Source organism: Pithys albifrons, chromosome 23 (genome assembly GCF_047495875.1).
Source record: "Pithys albifrons albifrons isolate INPA30051 chromosome 23, PitAlb_v1, whole genome shotgun sequence".
In the NCBI taxonomy this organism is placed as follows: Eukaryota; Metazoa; Chordata; class Aves; order Passeriformes; family Thamnophilidae; genus Pithys; species Pithys albifrons.
This window is the reverse complement of record NC_092480.1, coordinates 6,467,791-6,494,992: the sequence shown is the minus strand read 5'-3', so window position 1 is coordinate 6,494,992 and position 27,202 is coordinate 6,467,791. Positions and strand designations below refer to the sequence as shown.

The following is a 27,202-nucleotide window of genomic DNA, read 5'->3' as shown; positions in this document are numbered from 1 at the left end:
TGCCCAGAGAGGGGGTGGATTCCCCATCCCTGGAGGTTTTTCAGCTGAGCTTGGCCGTGGCACTGAGTGCCATGATCTGGTAAAGGGACTGGAGCTGGCCCAAGGGTTGGACTTGATGATCTTGGAGGTCTTTTCCAACCCAATCCATTCTGTGATTCTGTGTGCAGAGAAGGAGGAGGAGCCCAAGAGCTTCACCCTTGCCCTCACCTGGTGACCAGCAGGTCCCATTTCTGCCCAGGGTCCTGCCACCACACACAAGGACTCCAGGTCCCCCCTCCCTTATCCCCCTGAGCTGTCCCGCTGCAGTTTCCAAAGGAGAGGAGATTTTAGGCTTATTTAGCTTTGAAATCAAACAAATAATTGCACAGGCCTTTTGCAAACAGATCAGGGTTGGGAGGTCAGAGAGCAGCTGGTAAATCTCAGCACTGTTTGCTCTGCCTAAATAATATTAGACCAAGGCTAATCAATCATTTAATCAACAAAATTATTTGGAACTCTTTAGAGCAAACAGTCACCTCTGCCAGCAGCTGCCAAGAGACGGCAGGTAATGATCCACATACCTCCAGTTCCCCTGCACTAGGTATGGATTGACTTCTCTGCATCACTGGATTTACTTCCCTGAGGACTTGGAAGTGCCTTGACCCTTTGGGGGTGTCCCTCTCCCCTGCCCAGGGCTCACAAAGACACCCAACAGCCCCTCTGCAGCCCAAATCAAACCTGGTGTCCCTCTCTCTCCCCTGCCCTACCCAACAGCCCCTCTGCAGCCCAAATCAAACCTGGTGTCCCTCTCTCTACCCTGCCCAGGGCTCACAAAGGCCCCTCTGCAGCCCAAATCAAACCTGGTGTCCCTCTCTCTCCCCTGCTCACAAAGGCCCCTCTGCAGCCCAATCAGACCTAACTCAGCTCACAACAGTCACTGCACACTCCAAGCACCTTCCCCCCACAAGCTGCCCCCAGTACAGCATCATCTCTCCCCAGAGGGAGAGAGAACAGCTGAACAGGAGAGGGAGAAGATGCTCAAAGGCAGGGAGGGACCTGCTCCCTCTGCTTTGCTGCCTGAGCCAGCCCTGTGTCCTCAGTCCCCTGGACAGCCCTCGGGGCTGGGACTCCACTGATGCCACCAAATGCCACCTCCATGGGCACCAACTCTGTCCCACTGACGTCCCTCACATTCCCACCTGCAGCCCCCAGCCAGGCTCTGCACAGCAGCAGATGATCCCAGGAGCCAGCACAGGAGGCTTTTCCTGGCTGGGCTGGAAGCTGTGCAAGCCAAGGGATCACTGTGGAGAGAAGGACCAGGGTCAGCTTCACACCTGGGACCAGGAGGGGACAGGGACAAGGACATCCCTGCCAGCCCAACACCACTGCACTCCCTGTGCCCTGTCCAAGCTGCTCAGCTCCCCCAGTGATGGAGGCCAAGAAAGGGCCTGGGAGAGACCTGGGAAGCAAAGCTCTCCAGCCCAAGAATGCCTCAGGAAGAACAGTGCCAAACCAGCCTCATTTCACAACCTCCCAGGAACAACCCTCCTGGGATTACTATTTGATGAGCACACAATGAAAAGAAGGCAAAGAACAAGTGGGGTTTCCCAGGAATATCAGGACAGCCTCAAAATTAATCCTCTCCATCCCAGGGCAGGCAGAGAGCTCCTGGCTTTGCCCAGATGTGTTACACCACACCACATCCAGGTTACCAGGATCCTCCTGCACAAGAACATTCAGGCACTCAGCAATAGGACAAGGGGGCACAATGGGCTCAAGCTCTGCCAGGGGAAATTGAAGTTGGAGAGCAGAAAAAACTTCTTTGCAGAGAGAGTGCTCAGGGATTGGAATGGGCTGCCCAGAGAGGGGGTGGATTCCCCATCCCTGGAGGTTTTTAACCTGAGATTGGACATGGCACTGAGTGAGAATCCACCATGTCTTGATCCAACCACGTCTTAATCCAACCCCACTGTGGCCCACTCTGTGCCATGGGCTGGTGATCACAGTAGGGTTGGATCAAGGGTTGGATTGATGATCTCAGAGGTCTCTTCCAACCCAACTGATTCTGTGATCTCTGGCTGTTGGACACACAGGCCACTGAAGCACCTTCAGAGGGCACTACCTGGGCTCCTCTGCAGTGCTGAGGTGCAAATGAGGGTGTGGATGTCTCCAGAACTCTGCATGTGACAGGCCTTGCTTGGCCACCCCCTGAGTGAAGGGAAGTTGTGGCCAGGTGGGGGTTGGTCTCTTCTCCCAGGCACTCAGCAATAGGACAAGGGGGCACGATGGGCTCAAGCTCTGCCAGGGGAAATTGAAGTTGGAGAGCAGAAAGAAATTCTTTGCAGAGAGAGTGCTCAGGGATTGGAATGGGCTGCCCAGAGAGGGGGTGGATTCCCCATCCCTGGAGGTTTTTCAGCTGAGCTTGGCCGTGGCACTGAGTGCCATGATCTGGTAAAGGGACTGGAGTTGGCCCAAGGGTTGGACTTGATGATCTCGAAGGTCTTTTCCAACCCAATCCATTCTGTGATTCTGTGGATGTGGCACTGAGGGAGAATCCACCATGTCTTGATCCAACCCCACTGTGATCACCAGCCCAGGGCACTCCGTGGGGTTGGATCAAGGGTTGGACTTGATGATCTTGGAGGTCTTTTCCAACCCAATCCATTCTATGATTCTATGATTTTCCTAATCGATCCCAGGAAGGTCTTTGTTTCCAGCTCCTACTTCTAGGAAACTTCCCACCAGGGCAGGGACCAGCGCAGAGATTGGGCCAAAGCCCTGGGAGGATGAAGGTGGGAGTGAGCAGGGGAAGGCAGCCAAGGACGGAGTGGGCTGCCCCATCAGCTGCATCATCCCCACCCCAGAGCCAAGGGCTGGCCACCACGGGCATTATGTCACCTCCTGGCCTCAGCTGCAGAGCCAGGACAGGCAGGGATAAAGCAGAGGTGCTGGGACCTGCCCAGGGGAAGGCTGAGCTTGGCAAGCTCAGCGAGGCTGGGGGGAGAGGCTGTGCTGCATCCCCCCGGCAGCCGCCGGAAGCTGCTCGGGAATTACAGGCGTGCTGGCCCCGAGCCGGCCCCGGCAGAAGTGCTGGGAGCAGATGCTGAAAGGGCTGATTGAATTCGGCTGCTCGGGCCAAGAGGCTGTTTAGGAGGAGATGAAATGGAGGAGGGGGTGGAGGGGGTGTCAGTGGGCGATCCAGGAGCTGGGAGCCCTTGCCAGGATCTCCAGGAATCCTCCACCAACCCTAAGGAGCTCGGAGGAGCTCCAGCAGTGTGTGGTTTGGGGGTGTGGGAAGTGCTGATGCCCTCGGGAGCTCCTGCTGCTCATGGGGGGAATCCCTCTGGGAGCCAAGATTCCTCTCCCCAGGCATCTCCCTCTCCAAAGGCAGCCTGGCTGCTGTGCTGGACCAGCACCGTGCCAGGGAGGCAGGATGGGCACAGAGCCCGTGTCCCTGTGGGCACAGCCCCAGGAGCTGTGTGATCCCAAGGGTTGTGATCCCAGTGTGATCCCGAGGGTTGTGATCCCAGCTGGGAAGGAGGAAGCCCAGGAGCTGTCAGGTCAGCAGCCCTGCCTTCCTCCCAGGGAAATGCAGGTTTCCAAAGATCCTTCATTCCCAGCTTGGTCTGATCCCACCCCATCCCCAGTGCCCGTGGGAAAACACTGGGCATGGCACCAGACCTCCCAAAGAGCCTCCAGAAAGGGATGGGACTCCAGAGACTCTGGATGGGGAAAAAAGACCAGAGAAAAGAGCCAACAGGCAAAAAAAAAAGAAAAAAAAGGCTAAATATGCTTCGAAAGTCATGCAGGGTGCCAGCCCTGCTGGAGGTAATGCCAGTGCCTGGGAAAAAACAGCAATGGAGGAACCAAAACTGCCCAGGGGTGAAGGAAGGGTTTAAACCCTCCCAGGAAAGTGGAGGAAATAAAACACAACCCCAAGGAAATAAAACACAACCCCAAGCTCTGGGTTCCCTGCCCTGGCAAACCAGCTCCAGCTCCCCATGCCCTGTGCCCCAGGGGGAACAGGCACAAACTCCAAGGCCACCACACTCCGAATCGAGCCCTTTTTCCAGGGAGGCAAGGTCCAGTGTGTGCCCCAGGATGCCAGGTCCAGTGGGTGCCCTGGAATGCCTGACTGACTGCCCTGGGATGCCAGTTCCAGTGGGTCCCCTGGGATGCCAGATCCAGTGGGTGCCCTGGGATGCCAATCCAGTGGGTCCCCTGGATGCCTGGCTGACTGCCCTGGAATGCCAGGACCAGTGGGTCCCTGGGATGCCTAGTCCGGTGGGTGCCTCAGGATGCCTGGCTGACTGCCCCAGGATGCCAGGTCAAGTCCCCCAGGATGCCAGGTCCAGTGGGTGCCCCAGGATGCCTGGTCCGGTGGGTGCCCCAGGATGCCAGGACCAGCGGGTGCCCCAGGATGCCAGGTCCAGTGGGACCCCTGGGATGCCCAGTCTAGTGGGTCTCCCAGGATGCCAGGTCCAGTGGGTGCCCCGGGATACCAGGTCCAATGGGACCCCTGAGATGCCTAGTCCGGTGGGTGCCCTGGGATGCCAGGTCCAGTGGGATCCCTGGGATGCCCAGTCCAGTGGGTCTCCCAGGATGCCAGGTCCAGTGGGACCCCTGGGATACCAGGACCAGTGGGTGCCCCGGGATGCCAGGACCAGTGGGTGCCCCAGGATGCGAGGTCCAGTAGGACCCCTGGGATGCCCAGTCCAGTGGGTGCCCCGGGATGCCAGGTCCAGTGGGACCCCTGGGATGCCCAGTCCGGTGGGTGCCCCGGGATACCAGGTCCAGTGGGACCCCTGGGATGCCCAGTCCAGTGGGTGCCCTGGGATACCAGGTCCAGTGGGACCTCTGGGATGCCCAGTCCAGTGGGTGCCCCAGGATGCCAGGTCCAGTGGGACCCCTGGGATGCCCAGTCCGGTGGGTGCCCCTGGGATGCCCAGTCCGGCGGGTGCCCCGGGCTGCCCGGCTGACTGCCCCGGGCTGCCTGGCAGCCTGCCCTGGCTCCCCGGGGTTGGGCAATCGGGAGCCTCGTCAGCAGGGGCCGGCACGGAGCGCTCCGTGACCGTAAGGGGATCTTTTCGGAGCAATCTTTTCCGAGACAAGTCATGAGATTATTTCTTGCCTGGAATTTGCTCCCGCAGCTCCCATCGGCCCCGGACTGCTGAGTCAAGAGACCGCCGGGGCTGTGCCCTGCAGATGAGTAAATAAATTGCCACGGGGAGCGGGGGGCGGGTTTGGGGGGGGTTGGCGCCCGGGCGGGTGCGGGAGGAGGGGAGGGAGAGGACCCGATGACTCCCAGAGCCTTGGGCTGGGGATGGATCCAGGCTTGGCAGCCGCTGCACAACGCACGGAGTTAGTCACACATTAGTGAGGCAGAACCCACGCTGTTAAAGGCACACCATCCTCCCAGCCCTTCCCTTCCCTTCCCTTCCCTTCTTTTTCTCCAGGCTTTTATCCCCCTTCTTCTTTTAGTTTTTAAATTTCTTTAAGCCTAACTTTGGCTTTCAATGAGCACCTTCCTTATGTTAGTTTTTTCTTTAAGCCCAGCTTTGGCTTTCAGTGAGCACCTTCCTTATTTTTTTAAATCTCTTTAAGCCCAGCTTTGGCTTTCAATGAACACCCTCCTTATGTTAGTTTTTTACATTTCTTCAAGCCCAGCTTTGGCTTTCAGAGAGCACCTTCCTTATCATAGTATTTTACCTTTCTTTAAGCCCAGCTTTGGCTTTCAATGAGTGCCTTCCTTATTTCAGTTTTTAAATTTCTTTAAGCCCAGCTTTGGCTTTCAATGAGCACCTTCCTTAATTTTTTATATTTCTTTAAGCCCAGCTTTGGCTTTCAATGAGCACCTTCCTTATTTTTTTATACTTCTTTAAGCCCAGCTTTGGCTTTCAGTGAGTGCCTTCCTTATTTTTTTACAATTCTTTAAGCCCAGCTTTGGCTTTCAATGAGCACCTTCCTTATGCCAGTTTTTTGCAATTCTTTAAGCCCAGCTTTGGCTTTCAGTGAGCACCTTCCTTATTTTTTTGCAATTCTTTAAGCCCAGCTTTGGCTTTCAGTGAGCACCTTCCTTATGCTATTTTTTCACAACTCTTTAAGCCCAGCTTTGACTTTCAATGAGCACCTTTCTTATTTTTTTATATTTCTTTAAGCCCAGCTTTGGCTTTCAGTGAGCACCTTCCTTATGCCAGTTTTTCACAATTCTTTAAGCCCAGCTTTGGCTTTCAGTGAGCACCTTCCTTATGCCAGTTTTTCACAATTCTTTAAGCCCAGCTTTGGCTTTCAGTGAGTGTCTGGGACTGGCAGCCAGAAGCCAAGGAAAGAGCAGCCCCTGAAGATGCCAAAGGGCGAGAGGTGCAGCTGGGGGTCCCACAGCCCCTCCTCACCCTGCTGTGCTGCTCCAGGTCACTCTATAGGATCCATATGGCCCCGGCTGCTCCAGGCTGGGCTGTTTGAAGGCAGAGTCATCCAGCTCGAAGGCAAAGAGGCCTTTCATGTTGCAGCCTTTGGAGCCAAATTCAAATCTGGAGCCGCTTAAGGGATGGAAAGAGCCGCAGTGAGTAACAAGGGCCTCGCTACCGGGACAGCTCCGACAGCCACTGCTGATGGGGCTGGAAAGACAAACTTTCCCAGCGCCACCGCGGCGGCTCCGGCGCCCCCAGAGCCTGGCACGGCCCTCGGACACACTGCCCGAATTCCTGGGCACTCTTTCAAAAGGCTGGCGCTGGGAAATGCCACGGGGTCGGGGCACCACGGGGCCGCCCCAACCTGCTGGGCTCCGCTGCTGCCCGGGGTTGATGCCAGGGGTTGAGCAAACGCAGCTTTTCCCCATTTCCAGCTGCAAAGCAGGAGGAATTGTGCTCGCTGACCTCATGGAGCAGTTGGGTAACGTGCCTCGAGCACTTGAAAAGAGAAAGCACTTGGCATTGCATTTTCAAACCGCTTCTAACAATAATGTGTAAAAAAAGAAGGGAGGGGAAAAAAAAAGAGACCCAAATTTCACGTGTTCCACTCCCATCTTTTTTTAATTTTCCAGTGGAAAAAGCCAGGACTACTCAGCTTTTGCAAGTTGTTTCTTCAGAGGGTTCAGGTTTCAGTAAACAATTTCTCAAAACTAAAAGGTAAGGAAAAAAAAAATCCCCTTTGCTGCTTCCAGAGCACTGACCAAAATTCGGTGGCTTTGCACAAACACACAGAGGCACCTACGAAAAGAAACTTTCATGTGGGTCAAAAAGCCACAGTTTGATTGTTGTGATAAATGGTGCTGACAAGGGGGGAAACAAGAGAAAAGAGCCCCCAAAGCACTGCCCAGAGTCCAGCTCCAGAGTTTTGGGGTTGTCTGCAGCAACCAGGGGCAGCTTTGCCTTAGTCAGCAGTTTTATCCAGAGGATATCCCAGGAGAGGCAGCAACCCATGGAAATCCCAGCCCTTGGGAGAGCTCCCAACCCTCATCCTGCTGGGTGAGACACTCGGCTCCTGGAGGGCTGTGGGACTGAGCCATCAGCCTCCCCCAGTGCAGCTCCCAGCCCAAAGCAGTCACCCAGGACACCTCAGCTGGGAATTCCAAGAGGTGGATGGGTCCAGACCTGCCTGAAGGAGCCAGGGAAGGGCAGCCCAGCTGAACACAGACCAGGAGAACCAAAACACTGCAAGTAGAGGGAGACCTGGGGCACTCTGGGGATGCTCCACCTCCCTGCAGCAGCATAATGGGAACCCTCTGCCTCAGTGTCCCCTAAAACCAGGAATCCTCAAGCTCAACATCTCCTGGGGTCAGAGCCCCCAAAGCATTCAAGAAAGCCCAGACCCACTGGCTGGCTCCTCCTGTGCTCCCCACCAGCCATCTGAAGAATGCCTTGGAATCACATCAAATATTCGGGATGGGATGGGGTGGGATGGGGTGGGAGGGGGTGGGATGGGGTGGGATGGGATGGGATGGAGTGGGATGGGGTGGGAGGGGTTGGGATGGGGTGGGATGGGATGGGATGGAGTGGGATGGGGTGGGATGGGGTGGGATGGGGTAGGGTGGGGTGGGGTGGGGTGGGGTGGGGTGGGGTGGGATGGGGTGGGATGGGGTGGGATGGGATGGGATGGAGTGGGATGGAGTGGGATGGGGTGGGATGGGGTAGGGTGGGGTGGGGTGGGGTGGGGTGGGATGGGATGGGATGGGGTGGGATGGGATGGGAGGGTTTGGGATGGGGTGGGAGGGGATGGGATGGGGTGGGGTGGGATGGGATGGGGTGGGGTGGGATGGGATGGGATGGGGTGGGGTGGGGTGGGATGGGATGGGATGGGATGGGATGGGATGGGATGGGATGGGGGAGGAGGGGGCACGGGGAGGGGAGCTGGGGGAGCAGCTCAGCTTTGACTCAGTGTCTGGCTTCTTTCATCAGCCTCACATTCCTGCTCCTGCCATGGCCCTCCGGGAAAGGGCGACAACGTACACGAGCCATGTGGAGCCAATTTAAAATCCTCTCCGTGTAAGAAAATGCATTTTGTTCATTAACGAGCTCAGAGCACTCAGCTGGGGAGAGGAGGCAGCTCCACAGCCATCCCAGCAATGTGGGAGCCAGCAGGAAGACACTCTGCACACATCCCACAGGAGGACAAACCCTCCCAGGACACCTGAATGCCCAATAACGCCGGGGTTCCACCTGGGCTGGGAGGCTCTGCCTCTTCTGGCTTGATAGGAAAGGTTTAAACGGGAGAAAAAAGCTGGGAAAAAAGGTGATTGCTGGAGCAGGGATTGCTGTTGTGCCCAACACCAGCTGGGAGATGATGGGGGTGGGAATTCCAGCCCCAGAGCCCGACCAGCTCAGAGTCAGACAGAGCCTGTGACTCTGCATATCCCAATCCACAACCGAGGCTGTGACTTCAATTGTCATTCCCGAGCCACAGAAACGAGGGGATTTTCCTCTCTGGGAGAGCAAGCTGCTGTTTCTTGGTGCATTTGTAATACTTTTCTGGCAGGTTATATTTATCCACAGGCTGTGTGGCTACAGGAACCAGATGTGGGAGCGAAGGGCTGTGCTGCACCAGCCTCCTGCTGCTTCCCTGCAAAGAGCAGCTCCACCTGCCCAGTGCCCCGTGCCCAGGACACCGGGTGGAGGGTGCCAGGCACCGACAGCCAGGAAACTGGGCAGGGACAGCCAAACCAGGGCAGGGGACAGGGAAAAAGGCCCCACCTGCCTGGTCCTGTATGTACAGATACTGCCCCCATGGATGCTGTTCATGGGACAGAACTGGGTCTCAGATTATTGTCAGTTTAGTGGGAAAAAATACAAAAATGTGCAGTTTGATCTCTCAGCTCAGAAAGAGGTGAGAGCATTGGGTTTGCCCCATCCAGGGCTGAATAAGTCACTCTGAGCTCCCACCACAGCAGAGAAGGAGCAATCACCTTCACTCTGAGCTCCCACCACAGCAGAGAAGGAGCAAACACCTTCACTCTGAGCTCCCACCACAGCAGAGAAGGAGCAAACACCTTCACTCTGAGCTCCCACCACAGCAGAGAAGGAGCAAACACCTTCACTCTGAGCTCCCACCACACCAGAGAAGGAGCAAACACCCTGGAGCAGAGCAGGACACAAGCACCAAGGGCTCTGCCCTCAGCCCAGCACTCACATCTGTGCAGGAGCTCAGGCTTTGCAAGACATTTGTTGCCTGGGAATGGGGTTTTCTGCAACCCAGGGCTGAGCCTTTCCCCCAAACCACAACTGAAACCAGCCTGCAAGTGTCCAAGGTCAGTCTGGATGGGGCTCTGGGCAACCTGGGATAGCAGAAGGTGTCCCTGCCCATGGCAGGGGGTGGAACATGATGGGCTTTAAGGTCCTTTCCAACCCAAACCATTCTGGGATTCTCTGATTTAATTCTTTTTTTGCCATCTCTCTGGACCTGGCATCAAACTCTGCATCCACCCCAGACTGTCCCTCCTCTGTTCAAGGGGATATTCAGGCACTTAAAGCAACTGCAGATTTCCACATTTTCCCATAATTACCACCTGAGCCTGCAGGCAACAAATCCTCAGACCTGGGAAAGCTGGGCTGGAGAATGAGAGCAGATCTCCAGGCTGGATGTGCAGGACTGATCCCAGCTTTCCAAAGGCCACCTTTGCATCAGAAAATCTGTCTCTAGAGAGTCATTATCTTTGGAGCCATCTCCCAGTATTGCCATGGGCAGGACTCAAGTGCTCCCGCCCTCAAATTCCACTGCACCTGGGAAAAATGTAGGAGCTCGTAGAAGAATCAATAAATATTTATTGTTTAACCAGCAGTATTTTGACTGGAGATGTAAGCATGGCCCCGTGCCAGGGAAACCAGAGCCTTCTTGGCCAGCGCTGCAAACAACTTTTTTTCTGTATCTAACTGGAAGATTATAAACTACACAATGAGGGGGGAAAAAAGAAACCCAGGCAGCGAGCAGCTTAGTCACGGAAGAGGAACAAAGAGCTGAGATGGATAACTGTGTCGTGGGTTTAAAAAGAAAAGGGCATGCAGGCCCAAGTTTTGGCTGTGAGACAGATGGACAGTTTGTATCAGCTACAGATTTGTCCCAGTGGCTTCTGCAGGGCTCAGGCTTCACACTGGATCAGGGCACAGAGCCCCAGGGGCAGGGGAGACACACTGATGGAAAGCTGGAAACTGGCCCACAGCTCAAAAGCACTTTAGAGTCAGGGCTTGACCTGTGGACACACCACCTTGCACCACCCCTGAGAAGAGCTCAGTTCCCAGGGGCATCCCCCAAGCTCACACACAGTGGGATGAACAGTCACTCCCTGTGCCTCCTTCTGCACCCAGTCAGGCCCCTGGCACCCTCCCACCCAGCACGGGTGTTCCACCAAGCCACTCTGTAAGCCTGGAGGATGCCAGAAGCTCCACCCTTTCGATCAGGGACTTGTTGTTCTTCTAAATCGTGGCATTTGCTCACCTTGTGTCGTGGGTTTAAAAAGAAAAGGGGATGCAGGCCCAAGTTTTGGCTGTGAGACAGATGGACAGTTTGTATCGGCTACAGATTTGTCCCAGTGGCTTCTGCAGGGCTCAGACTTCACACTGGCACAGAGCCCCAGGGGCAGGGGAGACACACTGATGGAAAGCTGGAAACTGCCCCACAGCTCAAAAGCACTTTAGAGTCAGGGCTTGACCTGTGGACACACCACCTTGCACCACCCCTGAGAAGAGCTCAGTTCCCAGGGGCATCCCCCAAGCTCACACACAGTGGGATGAACAGTCACTCCCTGGCTCCAGAGGCATTGCTGTGCCTCCTCCTGCACCCAGTCAGGCCCCTGGCACCCTCCCACCCAGCACGGGTGTTCCACAAAGCCACTCTGTAAGCCTGGAGGATGCCAGAAGCTCCACCCTTTCGATCAGGGACTTGTTGTTCTTCTAAATCGTGGCATTTGCTCACCTTGTGTCCATGCAAGGAGCAGCTGACAGTGCAAAAGGGAAAAGATGCTCTTGTCTTGGCTGGGACAGGCACACCCGAACTTGTGCTTTTTTCCCCCAAATCTCAGCTGATCCTGGTGCCTCAACTGACAACAGCCATGTGGGGTGACACATCTGCAAGTTTACACCCCTGAAGTGTGTTCAAAGTCTGGTCTTACTCACACCCACCTGCTCCACAAGTGCCTGAGATGGATCTGCTCTCACCAACACAGCAAGTGGAAAAGGACATCAACCCACCTCTCCTTTCACCTCCAGCACCAACTCCAGGCTCTAACCATGGCTCCCTAAACCTGATCCAGCTGCCCCCCAGCCCATCCCACAGCAGGATCCCTTCTAGAGGGCTCTTGGACATCAGGACATCCAAACCTGGCTCCCAGAAAAGCTGTGGCTGCGCCATCCCTGGAAGTGCTCAAGGCCAGGTAGGACTTGGGTCTAGTGGAAGGTGTCCCTGCCCATGGCAGGGGGTGGAATCACAGAGTCAGTTGGGTTGGAAGAGACTTCTGAGATGATCATCAAGTCCAACCCTTGATCCAACCCCAGTGTGATCACCAGATCATGGCACTCAGTGCCACGTCCAGTCTCACCTTAAAAACCTCCAGGGATGGGGAATCCACCCCCTCTCTGGGCAGCCCATTCCAATGGCTGAGCACTCTCTCTGCAAAGAATTTCTTCCTGATATCCAACCTAAACTTTCCCTGGCAGAGCTTAAGCTGTGCCCTCTTGTCCTATTATTGGTTGCCTGAGAGAAGAGACCAATCCCCACCTGGGTACAACATCCCTTCAGGGAGTTGTAGAGAGTGATGAGGTCTCCCTTGAGCCTCCTCTTCTCCAGGCTGAACAATGAGATGGGCTTTAAGGTCCCTTCCAACCCAAACCACTCTGGGAGAGACCAATCCCCACCTGGGTACAACATCCCTTCAGGGAGTTGTAGAGAGTGATGAGGTCTCCCTTGAGCCTCCTCTTCTCCAGGCTTTAACAATGAGATGGGCTTTAAGGTCCCTTCCAACCCAAACCCCTCTGGGATTCTGTGATAATCCCCTGGTAAAACCCAACGTGCCACAATCCTGGAGTTCCAGCCCCTCGCTGCCTCCCTGCCAGCAATTTCCCATGGATCTGGGAGATGGGATGCTCTGTGTCGTGCTCCTCAGCTGGCTCTGGAGAGCTGAGAGCAGCATTCCAGCATGGGATCGTGGCAACCCTTCATTCCATAAGGCCTATCAAAGCATGGCACGCTGTAATTACACGGCAAATTAGGGGCCACTTCATAGAACAACTCTGTAATTACACAGTCCCTACGTGCTTTGGGGAGTTTGGGATGGAAAAGGGATGGGAAAGGGGTTTGCTCCTCTTTCCTGGGAATCTCCCTCCCTGCACCCAGGTTAAAAACCAGGGATGCGCTTCAGTGGGTGTGACAGTTTGATCCAGGCTTCTTCCACTGGTCACAGGGGGTGTATCTCCGAAGGACAGGGCCATGGAATTGGCCTCTTTCCACCTCTTTGAACACCTTTGGTATGAAGCTGACACTAAAAAGGCCGAGCTGGTGGCACCAGGTGACACAGTGCCCCTCCCCCGGGACACTCATCCCCCACCCTGCCTGGATACCACAGTAATGGGCATTTGGGGAGTGCATGGAAAGGTAATTGCTCTTCTCCAGTCCAATTCTCACCTCCTCCACAGGCAATCAGCACCGAAACTGTGAGAGGAGCCCAAAGCCCTCGATTTATTGGAGTCTGATGATTCCAGCCCACATGGAGCATCCACAACCGAGCCCGGCTGTGAAAGAGCATTCCCAAAGATGCTGGGTGCGATTCTCTGCGTCCCTGAAACCCCCTCTCGGTGCTCCTGTTTCCCAGTGCTCAGAGATTCCTCTCCCCAGGTGAGGGCAGGTAAAGGCTCTCCCAGGGGAGGGAAGGGACATCCCAAAGCAGAGGGAGATGCTCGTGTTCTCCTGGAAAGCAAACGCGACATTGAGGAGCCACCTCTCAACAGCAGCAGGGAAAGAGAATCCCGAGTGCTGGGCCAGGATAAGGCGAGATCAAACCCTCCTTTGGGATGAGAAGGATGTTCCAAGACCCTGTGCACTGTTATCCCAAGCGGCTCAATAAATTAACCCCTTGGATCTTATTCCATGCACACCTGGAGGCAGGGATGGCTGGAAATCTGCCCTCCCCAGACCAGGCAGAGGGAAGGATGAAGATCGCACTTTAAACCATAAAGACACACTGAGAGTTGCAGTTCCCTGCAGTGGAGGAGGGTTTGCATTTGCCAGACTTGCTTTAAATGCAAACTGCCTCATTTGCCTGCAATGAAAGTGAAAGCAAAGGAGAAAAGCAAAGCCTGGCTTGGCTGTGGGAAGGGGAAGCAGCACCATTAGGCAGGTCCTACACCCCAAAATGCACCGCACGGAGCTGTGTAGGAGCTTCCCTGTACCCTCCACCACCCCAGCAGGACAACCAGGGAATGGTTTGGGCTGCAAGGGAAAATCTTGCTTCAGCCCGGACTGACGTGGTCCCGAACCCCAAACAGAGGGAAAGGCTCTTGCCAGATAAAAATACACCCCTGGGATGCCACCCACGCACAGGCTGATGGAAACAACGTGTCCATGTCCCAGCTGGCCTCAGGGTACGTATGGGGGGGAAAAACAACTGGAAAGCTGGAAAGTCAGGACTTCTACACTGCATGTGCACAGACTGGATCCTTTCTGCACTCCAGGCAGGAACAAATCCAAACCACACCTCCAGGGAGAGGAAGGAAAAGGGTGGGATGCTGAGCATTCCTGCCTCACCTGGGATGGCCAACACCAGCACCTGGGATGTCCAGCACCAGCACCACCACCACCACCTAGGGTGTCCAGCACCACCACCTGGGATGCCCAGCACCACCACCTGGGATGTCCAGCACGCCCACCTGGGATGTCCAGCACCAGCACCAGCACCACCACCTGGGATGCCCAGCACCACCACCTGGGATGTCCAGCACGCCCACCTGGGATGGCCAGCACCACCACCTGGGATGCCCAGCACGCCCACCTGGGATGTCCAGCACCAGCACCTGGGATGTCCAGCACCACCACCTAAGATGTCCAACACCACCACCTGGGATGCCCAGCACCACCACCTGGGATGCCCAGCACCACCACCTGGGGTGTCCAGCATGCCCACCTGGGATGTCCAGCACGCCCACCTGGGATGTCCAGCACCAGCACCAGCACCACCACCTGAGATGTCCAGCACCACCATCTGGGATGTCCAGCACCACCACCTAAGATGTCCAGCACCAGCACCACCACCACCACCTCGGATGTCCAGCACCACCACCTAAGATGTCCAGCACCACCACCACCACCACCACCTGGGGTGTCCAGCACCACCATCTGGGATGTCAAGCACCACCACCTAAGATGTCCAGCACCAGCACCACCACCACCACCTCGGATGTCCAGCACCACCATCTGGGATGTCCAGCACCACCGCCTAAGATGTCCAGCACCACCACCACCACCTGGGGTGTCCAGCACCACCACCTGGGATGTCCAGCACCACCGCCTAAGATGTCCAGCACCACCACCTGGGATGTCCAGCACCACCACCTGGGATGTCCAGCACCACCACCACCTAAGATGTCCAGCACCACCACCTGGGGTGTCCAGCACCACCACCTGAGATGCCCAGCAGCAGCAGCACCACCACCACCACCTGGGGTGTCCAGCACCACCACCTGGGATGCCCAGCACCACCACCTGGGATGTCCAGCACCACCACCACCACCACCACCTGGGGTGTCCAGCACCACCACCACCACCACCTGGGATGCCCAGCACCACCACCTGGGATGTCCAGCACCACCACCTAAGATGTCCAGCACCACCACCTGGGATGTCCAGCATCACCACCTGGGATGCCCAGCACCACCACCTGGGATGTCCAGCACCACCACCTGGGATGCCCAGCACCATCACCTGGGATGTCCACCACCACCACCACCACCACCACCACCTGGGATGCCCAGCACCACCACCTGGGATGTCCAGCACCACCACCTAAGATGTCCAGCACCACCACCTGGGATATCCAGCACCACCACCTGGGATGCCCAGCACCAGCACCTGGGATGTCCAGCATCACCACCTGGGGTGTCCAGCACCACCACCACCACCACCTGGGATGCCCAGCACCACCACCTGGGATGCCCAGCACCACCACCTGGCATCATAGCCCTTCTCCAGTACCTTGTGAGATGCTCTGGGGCAGCAAATCAGCAGCTTCCTCAGCTAGAAACGAGGGCTTGGGAGTCCCAGTTCCACCCCAGAGCTCCCAGCGAGGGCTGGGGAGCTGCTTCCCACTCTGATCACAGCCAGCACACAGAGCTGGGCAGCACTGGAGGAAACAAACGGGTTTGTGGAGCCCCAAGGTGAAGTTCCCCTTGGGCTTGATTTTTGCATGGTTTGCGTTTTTACTGTCTCAAAAAAACCCACTGGTGGATCAGCCACAGACCTGCAACCAGAAGTGATGCTTCCATCCACTGCATCAGATCCTCATAAAAACATCCATGCACATGCAATTAAAATACTATATATTAAAAGAGAAGCCCACACCGTGAGGGGGGTTTGGGTCCTGATCTCATCTCAGTCCCAAATTCCTGCTGGTAACAGCAGTGGGGGTGGGTGGGGGAGGGTTTGGAAGGTTTGTGACCCTTTCAGCTTATTTTTGAACCCTTTGGACACACTGCCAATCCCCTGGAAGTTTTGCAGGCAGAGGGCTGGAGCAGGGGCTGGGTGTGGGGGCTGAGGAGGGGATGGACTGTGCAGAGATGCAGTTTTATGGGGCATCGAGCACCTGGCACATGAAACATCGTGCAGAGTTGAAAACCTACAGCTGCAAACACTGCTAACCATGAGGCACATCTGCTGTGCTGCTTGGCTTGAAAGAACAAGGGGCTGGAGCCCTTCTCAGCACGGCCACAGCCCGGGGTGGCAGGCTGGGGGCTGCAGGAGCCCTCAGGGAGCAGATGAATCCTCCAGGAGCAGAGAAAAGGCACTGCTGAGCCCCAGGAGCACAAACCAGCAGCATCCACACGCCTTCTCCCAGCATCAATCCCACCAAACAAGAAAGCTTCAGCATTCTCTGAAAGCTGAAGGGGAAATGAAGGCAGCCAATTGACAGCACTGACCTTTCTGGCTCCCAGTGAGTGCAGCCACCAGAACAGGAGCAGCTGCAGCTGAAGGCCATGGGCAGTCAGCTCTTTTTTACCTTTTGGGTTTGTGTTTTTCAGAGCTCTTCCTGCCAAGGTTTCAACTTTGGGTCAGCTCTAAGAACTGTTTGCTGACACAGAAGAAAATGAACTTCAGGCAGTGTGAAACCCCAGTCCTGGTCCTGCCTTCAGGCACCAGGGAATTCCAGTGCTCAGACACCTCAGCCACACAGAGCCTCTGGAAAAGCTCTCACCCCGGCCAGGAGACATGCAAATTTAAACAGATCCTGTGGTCTGGAGTGAAAAGCAAACCCCACATCACCCCAGCCCTGCCCCAGTGGTCCAGGTGGTTATTCCTGACCCGTTTTCCTCCCCTCCAAGCAAACAGACCTGAGGCACAGGAATGAGTTTTAACGGAAGTGTTCGGAAATAGGCACGAACAGGTCCTCAGCTCCACTGAAGCCTCATTGAAGCTGTGCAGGTGCTTTGGCAAACCAAGCTCAGCATCCCTAGTGCACTTTGAAGCCTGGCCCTTCCCAGCCCACACCTGAGAGCTCAGCCTTGCTGTGTGTGACACGGGCAGGGAGCACCAGAACAGCCACAGCCAGCACCGGGTCCTCTCTACGGTGGGAAGATGGAGCACAGGGAGGACACTCTCCCCTCAGCAGACACCACACAGCCCATGGATGGCAGATCCCCAATGCTGGAGCTCTCTGCAGCCAAGCTGATGCACCGACATCTCTTTAATTTGTGTGCTCCAGCACTCAGCTGTCATTTTATTTCCACAGCCAGCCTGAAATCCCATTGCCTGGCAGGAGCTGTGCCTCCTTTCTGGGTTTCCTAGAAACTCCCAAACTGGCAAAGAAACGCCCAACTCTGTCTTTGATTTGATTTTCTTCACCGCACCGGCGCTGCACAAACCCCAGCAAAGCCCCAGCCCGGCGCAGTGGGAGTTACAGCACGGAGAGATGAAGCAACAGGACTCGTTTTACACAGAATAAGAAGTTTTTTACCCTCCAAGCTCCATCCTCTACCTCGCCTGGGCAAGGCAGCGCCCAGCTGAGTGCGTGGGGTCAGCAAGCAGTCAGACATCAGTATGCGAACAGCAGCCCTTATTATGGGAAAGGCTCGACTCTGAGCACAAACCACAGCCAGCAGCAGCTGAACTTAACGCTACAACACAAAAAAACCCTTCACGCCTCACTTCAGTAACATGTTGCTTTCTGCACCCTTCCTCCACCCATTTCTCCAACTCCAGAGAGAGGAAAATAAAATCAAAGCGGCGGGTTTTCCCAGTTTAAACGCGCTAAATCCAGAGGAGTTCCCGCTCGAGCTGCGTTTCCCAAACACCGGGAGTGCTTGGACCACACGAGTCATTTCCAGCGAGCGATGGGGGGAACGCACAGCCCGGTTAAGGATGCGCTCGGGAACAGGGGGGCGACCCGCGGAGCGCATCTCTCCTGCCTCCCAGCCCCAGGGGCTCGCCTACAGCCCGGCCAGGATGCCAGGAGCACGAGGAGAAGAGGCTGGAGGGGCGGCGGGATGCTTTTTAAGAGAAGGAGGGGGATGGAAAGTCATAAAAGCGCTCGGAAAGTAAATTCGCCTTGGGCTGCGCGGCAGAGTCCGGGCGGGCGCCGCTCGGATGCGACCTGGGGGTGCGCTGCGTGTTCCCATCCAAAGGAGAATCCCCCAAAAACACCACCCCAACCCCACCCGCCAAACATCCCCGCACGGGGCAACGAGATCCTGGCTGCGGGAAGGGGTGTCGGACAAGGCTGTGGGCAGAGGGACACGGCTGCGGGACGGGGGACACGGCTGGACAGGGGGACAAGGTTGGGCAGAGGGACACGGCGGAGGGAAGGGGGACAAGGCTGCGGGAAGGGGGACACGGCGGAGGGAAGGGGGACACGGCTGGACAGGGGGACAAGGTTGGGCAGAGGGACACGGCGGAGGGAAGGGGGACACGGCTGGACAGGGGGACAAGGTTGGACAGGAGGACACGACAGGGGAGAGGGAACAAGGCTGCGGGCAGGGGGACACGGCTGCGGGAAGGGGGACACGGCTGCGGGAAGGGGGACCAAGGCTGGACAGGGCTCCGCGGGGCTGCCCGAGAGCGGGACGCGGGCAGGGCGCTCACCGGGGGACGGGAAGAGCTCGATGTCCACCTTCTCCGTCTTGATGATGGTCAGATCCACCGCCGCCTTCATGGCTGGGGCAGCGCCGCGGGGGCGTCGCGCCGGGAGCGGGGGGCGGCGGCTGAGCCCCGCCGAGCGCGGAGCGGAGCGCCCGGGGCAGCGCGGCCGGCGCCTGCCTCCCTCCTCCCGCTGCTCTTCCTCCTCCTCCTCCTCCTCCTGTTCTTCCTCCTCCTCCTCCTTCCTTCCTCCCGCGCTCCCTCGCTGCTCTCCCGGCTGCTCTCCCCGCTGTGCTCCGCTCCGCTCCGCTCCGCCTCGCCCGCCGCCGCCGCCCCGGCCGGGCTGAGCCGCCGAGGGCAGGGCGAGGGGCCGGCCCCGGGCGGTGACAGCGGCGGGAGGGACCGCCACGGCCCGCCCGCCCCGCCCCGGAGGCGGCCCCGGCCCCCGGGGGTGCGGGGAGCGGAGCTGGAGCTGCTGCGGCATCGCGGGGGCCGAGGGATGCAGAGCCCCAACCTCTGCTCGCAGCCCAGTCCCCAGAACAGGACGGGAAAAGAGTCAGCACCGGAATAAAAATGCCGCTGGCTGCAGACAGCCCTGGGCTGGAGCCGCAGCAGCCTGTCCAAAACCGATGGTTCTTGAAACCACGCCAGTTGTCTTCACCCTGCCTGTCTCGACACGAACAGCTGCCTCTCCCGCTCACCCATTCGTGCTCCCATCGCCCCTTCACGCCTCCATCACCCCGCTAACATTCCCATCACCCCTTCACATTCCCATCATCCCGCTTGGAGCAGCCTGATCCTCTCCCACCCGCAAACACATCCGAGGGTGAGGGCACGGCCAGGGCAGAGTGTGTGTGCACATCGTGTGTCAGCGGGTTCTCAGGCCTGCTTTGTACAGGTGAGAGCCCGAAAAGGTTTGAGAACTGACTGGATAAGAAGCATCTTAGAGATGCAAGATGAGTATTGTGCCAGCATGGCACGAAGTTATCAGAAGAATATCGGTTTTCACACAAAATATGTTTTATTGTATTTAGGTAGCACAAACTTCAGACCACAAACGGCAGAGCAGAAGGGAGATTATGACTCACAGATGTCAACTTACCGGTACAGAAAAAAAAAAGTCATTAGCAACCAGCTCTTGTGGTTCTCTCACTCCGAAAGTCTTTAACAGCCCGGGCTGCTCTGATCAAAGCTGGGCTCAAAGGAACACACGAGCGCCTGTGAGCCAGACACTGGGGTTCAACAAGGTGACCAGCCAAGCCTTGGGATGGAGCAGGGTCCTGCCTGCAAACACCCCCCAAAGCTCCCAACGGCTGAGGATGAGCTGCAGATGCAAAGGCTGCACTCGGAGCATCTCGAGCTCCTGCAGCCGCGCCTTTCTCAGCCGCCCCGGGCGTATTTATAGAAGGAAAGTTTGTGTAACTGAAAGAAGCTGCGAGGTGTCGGGGCCAGACGTAGAGAGCCTGATGGTGGCTGCACAAAAGGTTTCAGCGAGGCAGAGAGTTCAAGACACAGCCAGCAGGAAGGTTGGGGCTGGCCTGGCAAAGCCGGGCAGGCTGTGAGTTCCTGCCCAAAGTTCATCTCCCAGGCAGCTCTCCCAAGGACAACCTCTCACATTTCCAATCTTACAGGCAATCGTGTTTTCAATTTACTTGCAAGCTCAGTTCTGGACAACCTATTCCTGCAGCAGTGGAGTGGGATCAGCAGTTCATATATAAACTCCCTCCACTGGTTCCTGTGGGCTTTGAAGAACCTGAGCCGTGCTCAGACAGGGCACAGGGATTGAAAGCTCTGCTGGTGGTTTGAAACCTACCACAGGAATGAACCTGGAAATCCGAAAGTGAAAAGAGAATGGCTGCAGGGATAAAATGTGGTCCCTATTGCCTCTCCCATACAGGATAAAGTGCTTGCACCTGCCCTCAGTTTGAGTTTCTTTCCTCTCTTCCCTGTACAGCAATGAAGGAAGAAACTATAGAGAGGAGATTTAGTAGAACATTTCCAGCTGAAACTCAAAGGGGAGTTCAGGAAAAACAGCTGCTTTTCTGTCTGTTCTCTGAGCATTTCAGAGCAGGCTTGGGAAGAGAGAAACCTGATGCACTTATCACAGCCCAACAATCTCCCTTACTACCCTCGGCTGGGCAGTGATCCCATGGACGGAGAGGGTGGGAACGTGTGTGTGTAAATGTGTGTGTGAGTGCGTGTGTCAGTGTGTGAGTGTGTCAGTGTCTGTGAGTGTGTCAGTGTGTGTGTGTGTGTCAGTGTGTCAGAGTGTCTGAATGTGTCAGTGTGTGTTTGTGTGTGTGTGTGTGTGTGTCAGTGTGTCAGAGTGTCTGTGAGTGTGTCAGTGTGTGTTTGTGTGTGTGTGTGACTGTGTGTCAGTGTGTCAGAGTGTCTGTGAGTGTGTCAGTGTGTGTTTGTGTGTGTGTGTGTCAGTGTGTGAGTGTATCAGTGTGTGTGTGAGTGCATCAGTGTGTGTGTGTGTCAGTGTGGGAATGTATGTGAGTGTGACTGTGTGAGTGTGTGTGAGTGCATGACTGCATCAATGTGTGTCAGTGTCAGTGAGTATATGTGTGTGACTGTGTGTGTGAGTGCATCAGTGCATCAGTGTGTCAGTGTATCTGTGTGTCAGTGTGTCAGTGTATCAGTGTGTCAGTGTCAGTGTGTCAGTGTGTCAGTATATTAGTGTGTCAGTGTCAGTGTGTCCATGTGTGTCAGTGTGTCAGTGTATCAGTGTGTCAGTGTCAGTGTGTCCATGTGTGTCAGTGTGTCAGTGTATCAGTGTGTCAGTGTCAGTGTGTCAGTGTGTCAGTATATTAGTGTGTCAGTGTCAGTGTGTCCATGTGTGTCAGTGTGTCAGTGTATCAGTGTGTCAGTGTCAGTGTGTCCATGTGTGTCAGTGTGTCAGTGTATCAGTGTGTCAGTGTCAGTGTGTCAGTGTGTCAGTATATTAGTGTGTCAGTGTCAGTGTGTCCATGTGTGTCAGTGTGTCAGTGTATCAGTGTGTCAGTGTCAGTGTGTCCATGTGTGTCAGTGTGTCAGTGTATCAGTGTGTCAGTGTCAGTGTGTCCATGTGTGTCAGTGTGTCCATGTGTGTCAGTGTGTCAGTATATTAGTGTGTCAGTGTCAGTGTGTCCATGTGTGTCAGTGTATCAATGTATCAGTGTGTCAGTGTCAGTGTGTCAGTGTCAGTGTGTCAGTGTATCAGTGTGTCAGTGTCAGTGTGTCCATGTGTGTCAGTGTGTCAGTGTCAGTGTGTCAGTGTCAGTGTGTCAGTGTATCAGTGTGTCAGTGTCAGTGTGTCCATGTGTGTCAGTGTGTCATTGTCAGTGTCAATATGTTAGTGCGTCAGTGTGTCAGTGTATCTCTGTGTCAGTGTCAGTGTGTCCATGTGTGTCAGTGTATCTGTGTGTCAGTGTGTCAGTGTCAATATGTTAGTGTGTCAGTGTCAGTGTGTCAGTGTATCTGTGTGTCAGTGTCAGTGTGTCCATGTGTGTCAGTGTGTCAGTATATTAGTGTGTCAGTGTCAGTGTGTCCATGTGTGTCAGTGTATCAGTGTATCTGTGTGTCAGTGTCAGTGTGTCAGTGTCAGTGTGTCAGTGTATCAGTGTGTCAGTGTCAGTGTGTCCATGTGTGTCAGTGTGTCATTGTCAGTGTCAATATGTTAGTGTGTCAGTGTGTCAGTGTATCTGTGTGTCAGTGTCAGTGTGTCCATGTGTGTCAGTGTATCAGTGTGTCAGTGTGTCAGTGTCTATGTGTCAGTGTATCAGTGTGTCAGTGTCAGTGTGTCCATGTGTGTCAGTGTGTCATTGTCAGTGTCAATATGTTAGTGTGTCAGTGTGTCAGTGTATCTGTGTGTCAGTGTCAGTGTGTCCATGTGTGTCAGTGTATCTGTGTGTCAGTGTGTCAGTGTCAGTGTGTCCATGTGTGTCAGTGTGTCATTGTCAGTGTCAATATGTTAGTGTGTCAGTGTTAGTGTGTCAGTGTATCAGTGTTAGTGTGTCAGTGTGTCAGTGTGAGCGTCAGTGTGTCGGTGTGTGTCAGTGTGTCAGTGTGTGTGTGTAAGTGCATCAGTGTGTGTGTCAGTGTGAGTGTCAGTGTGTCTGTGTGTGTGTGTTAGTGTGTGTGTCAGTGTGTCAGTGTGTCAGTTGTCAGTGTGTGTGTGTCAGTGTGAGTGTCAGTGTGTCGGTGTGTCAGTGTGTGTGTGTGTGTGTTAGTGTTAGTGCATCAGTGTGTGTCAGTGTGTGTGTCAGTGTTAGTGTCAGTGTGTCAGTTGTCAGTGTGTGTGTGTCAGTGTGTCAGTGTGTCAGTGTGTCAGTGTGTCAGTGTGTGTGTGTGTGTGTTAGTGTGTGAGTGCATCAGTGTGTGTGTCAGTGTGTGTGTCAGTGTGAGTGTCAGTGTGTCAGTGTGCCCGTGCTGGCTCATGGTGCCAGTTCATGCCGCAGAACCCTCAGAAGGCACCCGCGGTCCCCCCGTGTGGCAGTGCCCCGCTGTCGCCCATGTGGCAGTGCCCCACAGACCCCCATGCGGCAGTGCCCCGCTGTCCCCCATGTGACAGTGCCCCACAGACCCCCGTGTGGCAGTGCCCCACAGACCCCCGTGTGACAGTGCCCCGCAGACCCCCATGTGACAGTGCCCCGCAGACCCCCGTGTGGCAGTGCCCCACAGACCCCCGTGTGACAGTGCCCCGCAGACCCCCGTGTGGCAGTGCCCTGCTGTCCCCCATGTGACAGTGCCCCACAGACCCCCGTGTGGCAGTGCCCCGCTGTCCCCCATGTGGCAGTGCCCCGCAGACCCCCGTGTGGCAGTGCCCCGCTGTCGCCCATGTGACAGTGCCCCACAGACCCCCATGTGACAGTGCCCCGCTGTCCCCGTGTGACAGTGCCCCGCTGTCCTCCATGTGGCAGTGCCCCGCTGTCCCCCATGTGGCAGTGCCCCACAGACCCCCATGTGGCAGTGCCCCGCTGTCCCCTGTGTGGCAGTGCCCCGCTGTCCCCCATGTGGCAGTGCCCCGCTGTCCCCTGTGTGGCAGTGCCCCGCTGTCCTCGTGTGACAGTGCCCCGCTGTCCCCCGTGTGGCAGTGCCCCGCTGTCCTCGTGTGACAGTGCCCCGCTGTCCCCGCCCCGCTGTCCCCTGTGTGGCAGTGCCCCGCTGTCGCCCATGTGGCAGTGCCCCGCTGTCCCCCATGTGACAGTGCCCCGCTGTCCCCCATGTGGCAGTGCCCCGCTGTCCCCCATGTGGCAGTGCCCCACAGACCCCCATGTGGCAGTGCCCCGCTGTCCCCCATGTGATAGTGCCCCGCTGTCCCCCATGTGATAGTGCCCCACAGACCCCCATGTGGCAGTGCCCCGCTGTCGCCCATGTGGCAGTGCCCCGCAGACCCCCGTGTGGCAGTGCCCCGCTGTCCTCGTGTGACAGTGCCCCGCTGTCCCCCGTGTGGCAGTGCCCCGCTGTCCCCCGTGTGGCAGTGCCCCGCTGTCCTCGCGTGACAGTGCCCCGCTGTCCCCCGTGTGGCAGTGCCCCGTTGTCCCCCGTGTGGCAGTGCCCCGCTGTCCTCGTGTGACAGTGCCCCGCTGTCCCCCGTGTGGCAGTGCCCCACAGACCCCCATGTGGCAGTGCCCCGCTGTCGCCCATGTGGCAGTGCCCCGCAGACCCCCGTGTGGCAGTGCCCCGCTGTCCCCCATGTGGCAGTGCCCCGCTGTCCCCCATGTGACAGTGCCCCGCAGACCCCCGTGTGGCAGTGCCCCGCTGTCCCCCGTGTGGCAGTGCCCCGCTGTCCCCCATGTGACAGTGCCCCGCTGTCCCCCATGTGGCAGTGCCCCGCTGTCCCCCATGTGGCAGTGCCCCACAGACCCCCATGTGGCAGTGCCCCGCTGTCCCCCATGTGGCAGTGCCCCGCTGTCCCCCGTGTGACAGTGCCCCACAGACCCCCATGTGGCAGTGCCCCGCTGTCGCCCATGTGGCAGTGCCCCACAGACCCCCATGTAGCAGTGCCCCACAGACCCCCATGTGACAGTGCCCCGCTGTCCCCCATGTGACAGTGCCCCGTTGTCCCCATGTGGCAGTGCCCCGCTGTCCCCCCGGGTCGATAATTCCCCGCTCTCAGAACCCGCACAGACCACACCCCCAGCCCAAACAGGAGAGGAGGCACAATGAGTTCATACCCCCATTTCTCGGCACTTTTGCTGATGTGACAAAGCAGAAGGCTCTGCTGGGCAGGGCTGGGCAGGGATTAAAGAGCAGAGGGGGCAGTGGGTGCCCCGCGGGGTCCCTGCTCCAGCCTTGCTCCCGTGGGCAGAGACTTTTGGCTCGGCCTCTCCTGCAAATGTTACGGTCTCAGGGACTGGCTGAACTCCAGTGCACCTGTACTGGGGCTGCTTCTCTTCTGGACCATTTCAGAAGCTTCAATAAAGATCTTTCTTACAGCCTGTGTGTTTTTTGTTAGGAAACATCCACACGCTTTTGGCATTCCAGCTCAGCCCTGATCCGCAAAGCCGATGGCACTAAACCATCACAGCAGGGCTGGGATGGAGCTTTGGGCTTTGCCTCAGCCCCACTCATACTCCCCAGAATTTCATTTTGCCGGCGCATTTCACAGCAGAGAAACTCCAAATGCTTCCAAAAGCAGCACCGGGGCAACACCCCCCAAAGTGGAGGAAAGGAACGGAGTGGCTGCGGGCAGAGGTTTCCTCCCAGGCCGGCTGAATCTCTCCTTCGAACCCGACTCCGTCCCAGCAGCCGCCTTAATTTGTGCTCACTTCAGAGCCTGCAACATGAAAGCCCTGGCTCTGAGCTCCAGCTGAGCCGCTCAATGGCTCAGTGTTCGCAGAAGGCATGGAAGGAATCCATTGATTAGTTTCTTCAGCTGGGATGTGACCGTTTTGAGTCCAAGACCTGCCAAACATGACTTTGCCTCAGCAACTGGTTCCTATTTGCTGCTCACAGGCTTTAGAAAAATCTTTCCTCTTCTACATCCAAGTCTCACCCTCCTTTTCCATTCTGGTTATTCCATGTTAGTACCTACCGGGGCTCTGTGCTGTGGAGGGAGGATGCCGGGCTGTGGAGAACAGCCCTCCTGCCATTAACGTGGCCAAAAGATGGGAGATAACCATCTGCCCTCCCTCCACAATGCAGCCCGGCTGTTTTTCAGCGCTTGGGAGCAAAGAAAGGACGGGCAGTAATGCCACATTGTTCCCAGGGACGCTGACTAACCTCGGGTTAAAAGAATAATAATAATTATTATTCCTTTAGCATTGAGGAAAGGTGTTACAGAGCACAGCCTTTGCCGGGATTTCTGGGCTGGCTCTTCCCCTTTGCCAGGGCCAAATTCACTCCTACCCCAGCCCAGGGCAGCTGCTGGCTCTCCTTCAGATGTTATGGAGCTGGGACAGTCTCCTCTCCCTCGGATTTGCCCATTCTCATTCCAGCAGGAATTGGGTGTAACTCCTGCTCTGGAGAAGCTTTTCCAAGCACCTCTTCGACCAAAACACAGCCACGTCTGGGGGGAAACACAACGGCCACGCAATAACGTGGAGCATCCACCCGGCTGTAATGGCCAGGAAATGAAGAACACCATATCCAATTAAAACTGCAGGGGGATATTTATGGCAGAACGTAATTAGCCAGATTGGAGCCTTCCCCAAAACTGCCATGGGATTTTTAATGACCGCAGGCAGCCAGGGACTGGGTTTGATGTTTTGTCAAGTAAACAATATCCAGAGGGCATGAGACAAAAATCAGGAGCAAAGGGGAAGGGGAAAAAAAAGTGTCCTGCAATTCCAGGGAGAAACGGAGACATGAAAGGATTTATCGTAAGGGGGACATTGTTGGAAAGAGCAGCAGCCACCAGTCCAAGAAAGGAAAGAGCAGGGAGGTGGCCCTGGGTGTGGAGGTGGCCCTCTGCAATGAGAGGAAAGAGCAGGCAGCTGCCACGGCCATTCTCCGGGGAGATACCTTTCCTGGAATTTAAAATGATACGAGAAATCCTTTCAAGCGCCGCGAGAGCTGGGAAGTGTTTGAGTCAGTTGTTTTACGCTGGTAGGAGGAGGCTGGGTTAGTCCTGGTGACTCCAGCGTGGAAACATGGGCATGGAACCAGAGCTGGTTAGTCAGCAGGTCCCACGTGTGCCCCCCTGCTGTGGTGAGCCAGGCTGCTCTGAGAGCGTTTGGGAGGACCATCACAGGTTGCTCTGAGAGCGTTTGGGAGGACCATCACAGGCTGCTCTGAGAGCGTTTGTGGGGACCATCACAGGCTGCTCTGCCAGCATTTGTGGGGACCATCACAAACTGCTCTGAGAGCCAGTGTTTGTGAGGACCATCACAGGCTGCTCTGCCAGCGTTTGTGGGGACCATCACAGGCTGCTCTGCCAGCGTTTGTGGGGACCATCACAGGCTGCTCTGAGAGTGTTTGTGGGGACCATCACAGGCTGCTCTGAGAGCCAGCGTTTGGGAGGACCATCATAGGC

At 56.4% G+C, this 27,202-nt stretch overlaps 1 protein-coding gene and 1 long non-coding RNA gene across 7 annotated transcripts in view; one reads left to right on the top strand and one right to left on the bottom strand.

Annotated features, from left to right (window-relative positions):
• Positions 1-27,202, bottom strand: part of ETS1 (ETS proto-oncogene 1, transcription factor) — a 111,375-nt gene that overhangs the window by 50,362 nt on the left and 33,811 nt on the right. The window contains exon 1 of one of the 6 annotated variants that reach the window (XM_071576049.1): positions 18,748-19,095. The exons of 4 other annotated variants lie outside the window; for them this stretch is intronic. In XM_071576049.1, coding sequence (XP_071432150.1) covers positions 18,748-18,817 — 70 coding nt within the window. In that variant the 5' untranslated portion in view covers positions 18,818-19,095. Of the gene's footprint in view, positions 1-6,371; positions 6,401-18,747; positions 19,096-27,202 lie in introns of those variants that run through there. One more of the 6 variants, XM_071576050.1, reaches the window with a different exon arrangement.
• Positions 6,318-9,443, top strand: LOC139682078 (uncharacterized). The gene is made up of 3 exons (XR_011699603.1): positions 6,318-6,541; positions 7,022-7,106; positions 8,376-9,443. It is a non-coding gene; the product is annotated as an uncharacterized lncRNA (long non-coding RNA).